This window comes from Hibiscus syriacus, unplaced genomic scaffold (assembly GCF_006381635.1).
Source record: "Hibiscus syriacus cultivar Baekdansim isolate YM2019G1 unplaced genomic scaffold, ASM638163v2 tig00005566_pilon, whole genome shotgun sequence".
Classification (NCBI taxonomy): Eukaryota; Viridiplantae; Streptophyta; class Magnoliopsida; order Malvales; family Malvaceae; genus Hibiscus; species Hibiscus syriacus.
Genome location: NW_024062061.1, coordinates 139,712 through 152,574, shown reverse-complemented (window position 1 = coordinate 152,574; position 12,863 = coordinate 139,712). Strand labels below are relative to the sequence as shown.

At 36.3% G+C, this 12,863-nt stretch overlaps 2 protein-coding genes and 1 pseudogene across 2 annotated transcripts; 1 reads left to right on the top strand and 2 right to left on the bottom strand.

Moving 5' to 3' along the window:
- Nucleotides 1-1,399: 1,399 nt before the first annotated feature.
- LOC120199819 lies at nucleotides 1,400-4,201 on the top strand (annotated as a pseudogene).
- Nucleotides 4,202-5,435: 1,234 nt separating this feature from the next.
- LOC120199808 lies at nucleotides 5,436-7,164 on the bottom strand. Its single transcript, XM_039200813.1, has 2 exons — nucleotides 6,392-7,164; nucleotides 5,436-5,849 (listed from the first exon to the last, which is right to left on the bottom strand). The coding sequence occupies exons 1-2, from the start codon at nucleotides 7,099-7,101 to the stop codon at nucleotides 5,609-5,611; spliced, it is 951 nt and encodes a 316-aa protein (XP_039056744.1). The 5' UTR covers nucleotides 7,102-7,164; the 3' UTR covers nucleotides 5,436-5,608.
- Nucleotides 7,165-8,944: 1,780 nt separating this feature from the next.
- LOC120199818 (transcription factor MYB1-like) lies at nucleotides 8,945-11,544 on the bottom strand. Its single transcript, XM_039200819.1, has 2 exons — nucleotides 11,133-11,544; nucleotides 8,945-10,447 (listed from the first exon to the last, which is right to left on the bottom strand). Exons 1-2 carry the CDS (start codon nucleotides 11,470-11,472, stop codon nucleotides 9,636-9,638), a joined length of 1,152 nt encoding a protein of 383 aa, XP_039056750.1. The 5' UTR covers nucleotides 11,473-11,544; the 3' UTR covers nucleotides 8,945-9,635.
- Between the last annotated feature and the right edge of the window lie 1,319 nt (nucleotides 11,545-12,863).

The window sequence follows — 12,863 nt, the reverse complement described above, 5'->3', positions numbered from 1 at the left end:
AAAAATATAACATATGATCATTTTTATTTTTATTTAATTAAGATATAATTACTTTCGTTTTTATTTAATTAAGATCTAAGCACCACATGGTTTACTGTTGTTAACAGTTAATAGATTAGGTGATATAATATTTTGATATAATCACACATTTATAGCAAAAAAACATTGTTTTTTATTAATCAATGGAGATTACACGTGGTAATATTTATTTTAAAAATTTTTAAATATCATATAATTGGTGTTCAAATCCGAAATCTCTAAATATAATAATCATGTCTTTAACAATTGAAGTCACACGGTTCGTGCAAAATAAGTTTATTGTTAAAAATAAGAAATAAAGTTAAAAAAAATATTCTTTGGTGTTACATGAGCACGTGATTTAAATTTAGTAAAAATATTCTTAAAATGAGGAAGGAATTAGGATGAATATTTGAATTAAACGAGTTGATTCAATTAGAAAAGAAAATTTGAGTTAGTCTAGTTAACGAATCATGTTTTATAATTTAAATTTTATTTAAATTCTTTTTAAATTGAACTAAATATATGAAATTCAAATTGAATCAAATTGGGTCGAATTTTCTTATCTAATAAAGTTTTGCTCACCCGGAGTTTTAATAAATTTACTCTTTAACACCCCTTTCTCCCTTGCCTAATAACATGATCAGTCGGTTGAATCAGGAATCGATGTTACAACTAGTGATTTAACTAATCAAACCCAACCGTCAATCTGATTTTCACAGCATTTCATTTCATATAGTACAGACTTCCATTTGTAACTTGTAATGAATCAGATTATCATTACCTTTACGCGGTGACTAAGTGGTTAAATGTGCAGTAAACAGATATATAATTATAAACCCAATCTGCCTTTCCCCCCGTTAGATTATGGTTTCCCAGGATTCACATTATTGAAAAAAAGGGAGGTTGATGAATCATAGTAAAATTAAACGACAGCTTTGCTCAATTGTCAGTGACCACATGTTTTTCCTACACTGTCATCAATGGTTATCGATTTTTCTTTAATAGCAACAATCATTTCCAGGTGATCATGCACATTATTCTTGTTTCCATGACGGATTTGTCATGCAAATTGCGATTCTTGAAAGCAAAACTTGTAGAATATCACTTTTTTTTAAAAAAAATCAAGCATTGCCTGTTGTTCTTCTCGTTTTCAATTATTTAAACCCCCCAAAAATGGTGACTCGATCCCTGTCAAAGAAAGATAATCAGTTTATTGATGCAACTTTACCAAATCCAAGACCAAAAACTATGATCTTGTCCAACTTTCGCCACTACGCGTATGAAAGAACAACCCTGTTTTTTATATAGATGTTTAATATTATCCATTAAAAAGGCAAAGAAGATTTGTCAAAAGGTCCTCCAAATCATAACATATTTTCCAGAAAAAACCACCCACAAAGTTGAAAAAGGAGAAACGAGAGGGAAAAAGGAAACTCAAATGATGAGCTTGTAGAAAAAAAAAAGTCTCTTTTTGTGAATTTGTTTGATAAATGTCAACAAATTTGAAGTCCTACAATTTTGCATTTTTATAGTAAACAAAGGGGGAAAGTAAGTGTCACTAAAGAAAAGAAAAAAAGAAGAAAACTTTGAATTCACGACGACCAGAGTTCGGGATTGTTGCAGACATGTACGGAGTCTGTTGGTTTCAGTCTCACCTGAAAGCTTCCGTCCTCGAATCCTCCGATCTCGGTACTGCATTTTCTGTCTTCCGTTTCTGGTTCTTAGCTTTAAAAGATGTTCTTTTTTTTTTCTTATCGTAATCAAATGCAGAGAATGGGGGCAAAGGCGAGAAGAACACATGGCCTTTTTTTACTGAGTTTAGCTTGGAGCAACTCAAAGCTGCCACGAATGGTTTTTCTTCCGACAACATAGTGTCGGAACACGGGGAAAAAGCTCCGAACATTGTCTACAAAGTGAAGCTCGACAACACGACCGTTGGGTTGCCGTTAAACGGTTTAACAAGTTCGCCTAGCCCGATTCTCGCCAATTCATGGTCCGTTTCACCACTTCTTTTTTGTTCTCTAACTGCTTGATCATTTAACCGAGTAAACTTTACTTTTTGAAAATTACACGTTTCCTTAGGAGGAAGCCAAAGCTGTTGGGAGTCTAAGGAGTGAACTGTTGACGAATCTGATCGGTTGTTGCTGTGAAGGTGATGATAGATTGTTGGTCGCCGAGTTTATGCCCCATGAAACGTTGGCTAAGCATCTTTTTCACTGTAAGTTCATAGCCTTTTCTTCTTCTTTTTTGTTCCCTCTATGCTCAAAGTGAAGCTTGGGATTCAAGTTACAGGAAAATGGGTTAATTTTTTCAGGGGAAAATCAGCCAATGAGATGGGCAATGAGGTTAAGGGTGGCACTGTATTTGGCTCAAGCTTTGGAGTATTGTAGTAGTAAAGGAAGAGCTTTGTACCATGATCTCAATGCTTATAAGATTTTGTTTGATAATGTAAGTTAATGAAGATTTTACTTGTGAAATCAAATGACCCTTTGTTTATGATTTCTGAATTGGCTTATTTCTCTTTTTCTTTCTGGTAAAAGGATGGTAAACCCAGGTTGTCTTGTTTTGGACTCATGAAGAACAGCAGAGATGGCAAGAGTTATAGTACAAACTTAGCTTTTACACCTCCAGAATATCTGAGAACAGGCTAAACATGTTCAAATGATTCATTTTTCTTTACTTTTAAGAGATGTATTACTTCGAATCTTTACTAAAAGTCTGGATGTGCTCCTTCGGCAGGTCTGAGTGTCGCCAGAAAGTGTCGTGTATAGCTTCGGAACCTTGCTGCTAGATCTTATGAGTGGCAAACATATTCCTCCCAGTCATGTAAATTCATTCTGTCATAGTAATATTTTTTGTTGCAATTAGGGTCTTTCTTTATGGTATTGCAAGAGAAAGCTTAGTAACATTAATGTATCCAAATCTGTCTGTTTTGTTTGTAGGCACTTGATTTGATCCGATGCAAGAATTTTCTCATGTTGATGGATTCTGCTTTGGAAGGCCATTTCTCAAACGATGACGGAATGGAGTTAGTGCGGTTAGCTTCGTGCTGTTTGCATTATGAAGCTCGTGAGAGGCCGAACACGAAATCCCTTGTCATATCTCTCATGTCAGTTCAGAAGGAAGCTGAGGTACACATAATTGATGATTGAATTGAATCCTGCAAGTTCATAAACTTTAGCTGTTAATTTTGTGCAGTTTGGTATCATCCCAACTCCATGGCCTTCGTTATTACAGATTTATCTTTTGTAAACACCATTGAATTTCTCATTGGATGGAGTTTTGCTAGGTGCCATCATATGTGTTGATGGGTATTCCACATGGAACTGCTTCGAAACAGCCGTTGTCGTTGACGCCTTTCGAAGAGGCTTGCATGACGATTGATCTGACTGCTATACATGAAATATTGGAGATCGGATACAAAGACGACGAGGGAATTGCTAATGAGGTTCGCTACTCCATCCTCAATATTCTATTATTACACTGGCCACAGCTAATGTTACTTGAGCTTTCATGTAATTTGTATCAAAATTCTCTGGTTCATTTCAGCTTTCATTCCAAATGTGGACCAGTCAAATGCAGGAAACCTTGAACTCCAAGAAACATGGTGATACCGCTTTTCGAGCTAAGGATTTCACAACTGCAATTGACTGTTACACACAGGTGAGTTACTCATTTTCAAATCTATAATGCTTGTGATTGTTGCTGTACAACATACTGAGACCGAGTTCAAGACTGGTTATACAACTGTTCCTTGAAATAATAAACACCATGATTCGAATGCAAGGAAACAACACCTCCTATATGACCGTCCTTTGGGACCAAATGTTAATCGGTTTTCAATTTTCTCAGTTCTTTTTTCAGAACATTAACAACTAGTGTACCTTGTGTAGTTCATCGATGGCGGTACCATAGTGTCACTGACCATCTATGCCAGACGCTGCTTGTCTTAATTGATGAACGATAAGCCGCAACAGGCTCTCGGGGATGCGATGCAAGCGCAGGTGGTGTCGCTGCAGTGGCCAACTGCTTTGTATTTACAAGCGGCCTGCTTGTTTAGCCTAGGGATGGAGACTGATGCCCGAGAAACACTCAAAGATGGCACCAACTTGGAAGCCAAAAGGATCAAAAACTGAATATCGTATAGGTTTTCAAATTGTTTTATTTTATTTTTTATCTTTCCTTTCATTTTCAGGCTCTTGTATTTAATCATGGTTTTCAGAACCGGACCGGTTAGCGAACCGGATCGGTTAGCGAACCGGTCATGCTATCGGTTCACTAGTTCAACCGGTCGAACCGGTCCGACCGGTCGAAAGAACCGGATGACATCATAATTATTTAAAAAATTAAATAAAAATACCATAAATATTTAATAAAAAATAATTTTTTATATCACAAGTTATATTCAAAGCAAGTCATAACATATATAAGTTAAAAACCATAAAATCAAGTAAAACAAAATGATTCAAATTAACTACAACATAATATTTAAGGTAAAATATATTAAATAATAAATATAATTATATAACTATAATTAAAAAATAAATTTGGGGTTAAAAAAATCATAACAAAATGATATTGTTTGGTTTAATTTTTTTTAAAAAACAATCTCACATGGCTAAGAAACATAGAAGAACATCCCAAAAGTCTAAAGAGTAAAAATATGAGAACAAAACAATCTCACATTGCTAAGAAACATAGAAGCGCATCACAACTAACTTCTATAAATAAAAAAGGTAATTTGACATTCAAAATCATAGAGCCTTTTGGTGAGCATTGAGTGAACTATTCTTTCACTTCAATCAAACTCGAATTTTAGGCTTCAATCGAGCTTCTAATTTTTTTTTGAGTTCAAGCCTTTTTGAGTTTAAGTTTCAATATTATATTTCGAGTTTGAGTTGAACTTGATAATTTTTAGCTTGTGAGTTTGAGTTGAGTTGAGCTTACTTTTAAAGTTTTCAAGTTCGAGTCGAGCTCAGCAATACTCGAGTTCGACTTGGCTCGTTTAACAAACGACGTTGTTTGGTTTAATTTTTTTTAAAAAAAATAAAAAATCCCGGTTTTTTCCGGTTTTCAGCCGGTCCGATTCGAACGGTTCAGCGATTCTGGCCGGTTCACTAATAGCGGTTCAACCGGTTTAGATTGAACCGGATTAAACAACGGTTCCCGGTTGAACCGGCCAATTCGGTCCGGTTTTCAAAACAAAGTATTTAATTGTGTTTTCGCTGCATTGCATAACTCTTCAAATTTTTATCGTTGGTTTTGAAATTTTGCTAAGATTTCTCACTATAATCATAATTGATGAACATGGTATTTCCCTGAAGTCACAACCGTGAATAAAATTAAATCCGGTCAAAGAAACGCACCCCGGACGACAATCAAGCGACAACGGTTATTCGGACCAGAGATAACTAAGATGAATGCGCATAATATAACAAGCTTTATACACGTATGGAGAAGAGAGTTGTATATAAGTCGTATTTCCATTACTCATCATCACAGCAACAAGTTTCCGAGGATCCTTTACAGTAATTCTGCTTATTTTTCATTCTTCTTGCCATCGTTCAACTGTGCGCGGAAAGAAGTTTTAGGATGATGGCACGTTCAAGTGGAAGAGCCATGATATGACTAAAGCAAACACCATGCATGCAAGGAGTAAGTTGAGGAAGCGATGACCATGCCAGAGGTTCCGGGACTCTGAATAGGATACTGGTCCTGAGACAGCAGCTGTTGCAGCAGAACTGTTGTTGTCGTTTGGTTGCTCTGCCGACTCGATCTCATTCACTCCAACTACGTTGCGTGCGATAGATTGACAAATTTCACAGGTCCTAAAAGACCAAAGCAAGAAATGTCAAATCTCCCTAACCATGTCAAACAAGAAATCTAGAATCTGCAACTTGCAAATTAAAAATATCCGAAGCAATGCACCGCCAAACAATGATCTTCGACCAAAGATTAGACAATGCATTAATAAAAAAATGTCAAAGCACCATTTTCCTACATGGAAAGTGAACATAAAGGAGAAAAGAACAAAAGCTAGATATTCCTAAACCTCAAAATTAAGCACATAAACAGCAAAGAATCGTCGGTGTAGTGAAACAAAGCACAAATCTTGAGTCTTTAGCTTTATATTGAAGCTGCTTTATAAATGTAATATCTATCCTACTTTCTTTCCAATTAAGCAAATTTGTCTCATGTTTTCACCTTACAACTATAGTGAAACAAACAGTCTAACACCTAAAGTAATCACTTTTTTTAAACTATCAAGCAATCATCAAAAGAGTAATACACAGAAATATCAATAATGATCCATGAAAAGGTGGTTAATTTACTCTAAAAAGGGTTGAGATTGGAATTGAATTATGCTTACTTATTTCCTCTGATCTTAAACCAAGCCTCAGCACAGTGTTTATGAGCGGCAGCAAGATCATCCTTGCAAGAACAACCCAATTCAATAGCACCACCGGATTCATGGCTGTTACTCTCTAAACCCAAATGACAAATTCTACAATCTTTCTCGACTTTAGCCAAATGCACTTTGATTTCATTAGCTCCGTTTTGAATCTGCACCACCACCGAACAATCCGATGCCGAAGATACCCTCCCGGAACCCGAAACGTCACCGATCTCGCCATCTGAACCGCAATCATCGTAGGAACCGCCGGTGGTGGAATAGAACTGAGAGTAGCAAGAGCCCTCGTCGGCGTCGGAGAAGCATACGCTAGCCTCATCGGCGCTCATATCACTCCCGTTCCGGCGGTGAGTACCTTGCTCTAAATCGAAGTGGGAAATCTCTAATGATGACATATTTGGAATTAAAAAAAAGTGTATGAAGCGGTTAAAGTTTGAAGCTTTGAAGGTCAACAATGGTGTCAAAGATTGAAGCTTTGTGATGGTCTTAAACAATAAAATGAGAGGACCTAAAGAAGTTGCTATTGGATTAGGTGACCCTTTACCTCCATTAAAGTTTACATTAAATATGAAAAACTTGTAAAAAAGAAGAAAAATAAGGACTGACCCAAAGAACCAGAAGGTGAAAACATGGCAAAGATTTACAGAGCCGTGGCTTCTCAAATGCATAGAAAAAAGACAATGACTAAGAGAGAGAGAGAGAGTGGAGCAGAAGCTTAAAGAGAAGAAAAACAGAAAAACAGAGAACCGAGAATCGATTTCTTTTCTTTTCTTTTTCTTTACATAATTAATATGATGAATAAAGATGGAAACAGAGAAAACAAAGTTGTTGGAAGATTTGGTGTTAGTACTTGGGGATCTCTGTTCTAAGCTGATTCTGTACGTCCGATGGTATCAGTATAGTGGTGTGAAGATGATCTGACGCTCAATAATTTAGGTAGGCATAATCCTTCAAGATCTCACGATACTTTTATGACAATGGAAATTCGAGGGCAACGACAAATTTACTTGTCCGAGAATTATCACTTACAACTCGTTTTATGATTTGTTTTTTGAAAAGTTCTTTTTTCAGATTAGAATTTTTTTTAAAGTTATAGCTTTTTGAAAAATATTTATTTAAAATGTATTTTTAATTTAAATGTAAAAATTGTAATTTTTATACCTTTAAAATTAAAATTTTAATATTTATCTAATAAGAATTGTAATTTTTAATTTAAAATGTATTTATTTGTGAGTTTTTATACTTTGAAAAGTTTATTATGAGTAACAAATTATTAATATATAATTTATAAAATTTATTTGTGAAAAGTTTATTGTGATTAACGAATTATTTCAAATCTTATTAGATAAAAAATATTTTAAATTTATATAAATTATTTTCATAGATTATATATTTTAAAAATTATTTGTGGGTAAGATTTTTTTCTCCTCCATCTTGTTTTTTCTTGAGACAAACTTTTCATAATTCATTCATCTTTGTGTTTTTTTTATCTTTCAAATTTATTCATTCATCTTCTTTTTCTTTGTAAAATTTAAATCCTCCGGAGTTGTTTTACTAATTTCTTCATGGATTTTTTAGAATAATTTAATATTTACATTAAAAGTTATTTTTAAATTGAACTTTTGCTAATGTCAGATTTTGTGTTTTAAACTTGGGTTTGATTATCAGCTGAAATGGACTTTTGAGTATAATACAATGCTTCTGATATAGAATTTCAACTTTGGATTGAATAATGGACATTATAAATGCCTTGTTTATTTACAATTGGGGGGGGGGGGGGAGGCAAAGAGGGTCTGAGGAATCAGTTGAAAATGAAGCAGGCTCACATGTTTATTCGCAGATCAAGGCAAAATGCTCAGTACAAACATTGAACCTAAATGTATTTCTTCTGACAAATCATTTCCAAAATAAAATTAATAATGAAAAACTGAAATCCGTTTTGGATGCCTTTCAAGTGTCGGTTGAATCTGCAATTCTCATGGGAGCCAGTGATGTGATGGGTCTGCTAACCCTCTTCTTGCCATCTCTGTTTTCACTAATGTTTTCCTTTTGTCCCTGGAATACTTTCTTTGGTATTGCTTTTAAAAAATGCTGTAATTCACAAGGATTCTCCCCATTTTGTCTCTAAATATCAGAATATTGTTATGATAACTCAAGTTACTACTTCAAACGTCTTCAAAAGTTTGGAGCTTATGAATGAACATGATTGGTTTTAGTTCAAAAGTTACTACTTCTAAGACAAAAGAAGGAACAAAGTACTCATAATCCATCAAATTCCAAGGGTTAGGTCTCATGAAAATAGGCAAATATTCAATTCTCTTTGTAAAACAAACACCAAAGAAAAAAATGAAAAGAAAAGACCCTCTCAGAGGACAAAGCTGAATCTTTCTATTCATAAACCAACACAATTGGCACCAAAATGGACATCAGAGTTGGCACCACATACATTTGGTTTCAGTCCAAAAGCATCTCTGCAAATGGAATGCAACATGGTCACCCTCTTTCAGGCAGCCCCTAGCATGTGTCCCTTTCATGGTTTGAACCCTGGAAAGATTAGTATGTTATATAGGGAGTGACGATGGAACCTGGAAAGGGTACATCGACGTGTTTCTTTCACTAGTAATGGCCACTTGCTTTTAGTGAAGGCTGATGTCTTCCACTTTTATATTCACTCACAACTATCAAGGGAAATAAATGTAATTGCCCTTCCTTAACTGTTTGAATCTAACGAAACTAAATATCAAGGCAGTTGCAGCTCTACTTCAGAATTAAACACATGAAACCTACTTTACGCTTTGTCCCGCACTCCATGTTATTCTCTGGCATCAAAGGTCATTCAAGCACAAGACATGAACATTTAATCTAAAAGCCCATTTAATAGGAATTGTTGATCAAATGAAAATGGAAACAAGCTCCCCCGTATCAAACTTATCAACCACTATGCCCATTTAAGCATCGGGGTCAAGCATTGCAATGAACTCATATGAAGTCTTTCTTGTGATTCAGTACCGCAAGACATTTACCTTGAACACAAGAAACCGGGATCCCATTCCAGCATTACTCCCAAGCTAATTCAAAAGCTAAGACTGCCATTCTTCATCATTTTTCTGACCGCTTTATCTCAATTTATAAGTACAATTGTCTCATTCTATGTTGACAGCAGGTTGGTCATAGTGCCCATTAACTTGCTGTTTTTCTCAATTTATAAGCGATCACCCATTCGGCTCTCCTCAAAATGTCCCATGTTCGCTAGAGATGTATGAGGTGTTGTACCAACAGCTGCATCATCCATTGGTCTGACGCTGCTATTTTCCAATCCGCTTTTCAGCCAAGCAAGGTTACTTATATCGGTGGCTATTGCAGCCAACTCATAGTTCGGAAAAGATGGAGGTTCTGAAAATTCCACGAATTCTGGCCCCAGCAAGGACTTACTTTGACCATTTTGAGTTCCACAACAGCCATGACCACATTGCGGAGGTACTAAACGATCAGTGTAAACTCCTTCAAGCAATTTGCATATCCCAACATCTGGCTTTGATGTTTGAATAGAAGGGCCTAACACTGGAACTGGCCTTGAACAAGGTGAAACAAATTCTGGTCTATCCATGTTATTATAAACGTTAAAAGCACTGATACGGGCTAAAGGTCGGAAAAGTGTTGGTTGTTCAATTGATTCATGGCTAGATTGAGTCCTTGTTGGTGCTTTTCCCTTTGATTGATTATCTAACTTTTCCGAAGAGCTTACATCTTTTACTTCCAGGGATCTGAATGAACTGTCCTCCGCACAAGACAGAGTTTCTTCAGATAATGCCTTGTTTTTGTCCAAGCCAGCATCTTCCACCATATTTGCAGATTCTGGGTTTCTTTTGCCAAGATCCATGTATCGGCGCCGCAATGTGGAATTCCAATGATTTTTAATAGCATTATCTGTTCTCCCGGGTAGAAGCCTTGCAATCACTGCCCATTTGTTCCCATGTACAGCATGAGCTGAAATTATCATCCGATCCTCCTCATCTGCAGAAAACTTGATTATCAGTTTGATTTATCCAAAAGAATTAAATAAATTCTTGTCAAAAATTTAAATGCTAATAAATCGAAACACACCAACTAACCACAGAAATGCATAAATATGTTTAAAGGTAAAAAATTGATGAAGTGAAAGTTGCAAACTAACACTCACTGCCGCTATATGACTACGAGCAGAATGTTCATTGACTTGATACATATCATTTCGGCTCGAATACCAAGTGTATGAATGAAGATTGCTACTTTCTTATAAGTAATGACACTTGCCCAAAATACACGCAGTTTCCGTAATGCTTGCCAAAAAACTACTGCCATTTCCAAGCAACTAGATTCATCTAGCCCCAATTTCAACAACATGTGATTCAAGCTTTTACATAGCAAGAGCTAGCTACTTTGTTTCAATTTCAACATTAAACAAAAGAGGTCAGCATTGAGAAATTTTGGGGAAATCATATGATGATTCACTTAAACCACAGTTCTTAAGAGTTTGTAGTTTTCAAACAAATAAAAAAGGCATTAATCTTGAACTTTGGAAAGCATATTACTCTTAACTTCAAATCATTACATAATTCTAACAGGCAAAAAAACATTCAAGCAACTCCTAAACGTTAAGAAAAATAGATAACTACATCGACAGATCAAAGAAAAATGAGCCAATGTATAGACTTCGAACCAGTAAATGGCTTGCGCTTAACGGCCGGATCAAGCTGATTACACCAACGAAGCCGACACGACTTGCCAGAACGGCCGGTGATTCCACGCGCAATCAAACTCCAATTCCTCGCCCCGAACTTGCTTACGAGTTCACTCAGTATCGCATCTTCCTCTGGCGACCAAGGCCCCTTCACTCGCTGTTTGCGCACTCGCCCTCCGGCCGCCGAATCTTCACGGCTTCCGCAATCGTTTCCTTCATCGGCGGCTTCGCCGCCATCTAGGGGCGGTGGTGATGGGACTTTGATTTCGTTTACGGTGGTTCCGTTGCCGTTTCCAACGGTTTCCAGTTCCGTTTCCATTTAGCGTTAGAGTGATGACGGTCACTCGAGTACCAGACTTAACGGCAAAGAGTCTTTGTTACATAACAACTTGGAGAATTGTTAATTTAATAGTAGAGCCCGACATATTCGGTCAATGACACCTTAATTTATTTTTAAAAATCTATTATAAAATTTAATGTAAAAATATCAAAGATAAAATTGGAACCATTTTTAAAAGAGAAAATCGCCTCAGTGACCAAAAATACCTTATAATATACGATTTTAACCAACTTTTTTTGGATTTGCCAAAATGACCAATAAAATCGCAACGCGATATCAAAATCGCAACGCGATTTAGAAAATCGCAAAAGATAGTATCCGCGCGGACGTGTCGAAGACACGTATTACCACGACCACGACCACGAACACGTATTACCACGACCACGACCACGACCACGACCACGACCACGACCACGACCACGACCACGACCACGACACGACACGACACGACCCGACCCGACCCGACCCGAGACGAGACGGCGGCGGCGGCGGCGCGCGAGAGTCCCCCTTGTCCTCTTTCACTCAACAAGGAAGTGCAAAATACAAGCCTTAAATATAATTCCCAATAGTGTTTCCAATACTATGTGGGATTGAGCATTACCAACACTTGTTCCCAATATCATTATTCTTCATAAGTTATCATCCATTACAATATGAATTATCGATAATAAATTAATTCATTTTAATAAGTATTTAAAATTATAACTTGATAAATACATGAAATAATTCTATTATTAAATAAAAAATATATTTTTTATATTAAAATTATTGAGATAGATATTTACTATAAAAGTAAAAGATTTTTTTTTTTCACGTACAACCTCTATGTGAATTAGTTTCACAATAAAGTATCGGTTATGCATTGGATTCTTTCGTATTAGATGGTCTTTAATAAGATCATCATCATCATTCTTTTGTTCAACAATACCATTTATTAATGAGGTATATTGGTTCATTAACACGACTAATTCATATTGTAATGGATGATAACTTATGAAGAATAATGATATTTGGAACAAGTGTTGGTAATGCTCAATCCCACATAGTATTGGAAATACTATTGGGAATGGTATTTAAGGCTTGTATTTTGCATTTCCTTGTTGAGTGAAAGAGGACAAGGGGGACTCTCGCGCGCCGCCGCCGCCGCCGTCTCGTCTCGGGTCGGGTCGGGTCGGGTCGGGTCGTGTCGTGGTCGTGGTCGTGGTAATACGTGTCTTCGACACGTCCGCGCGGATACTATCTTTTTAGAGAAAATTCTTAAGAAACAAAATTTTTTTAACTATTCTTTTGACCGTTGCGATTTTCTCAATCGCGTTGCGATTCTCTCAGTCGCATTGCGATTCTCTCAGTCGCATTGCGATTCTCTTCTA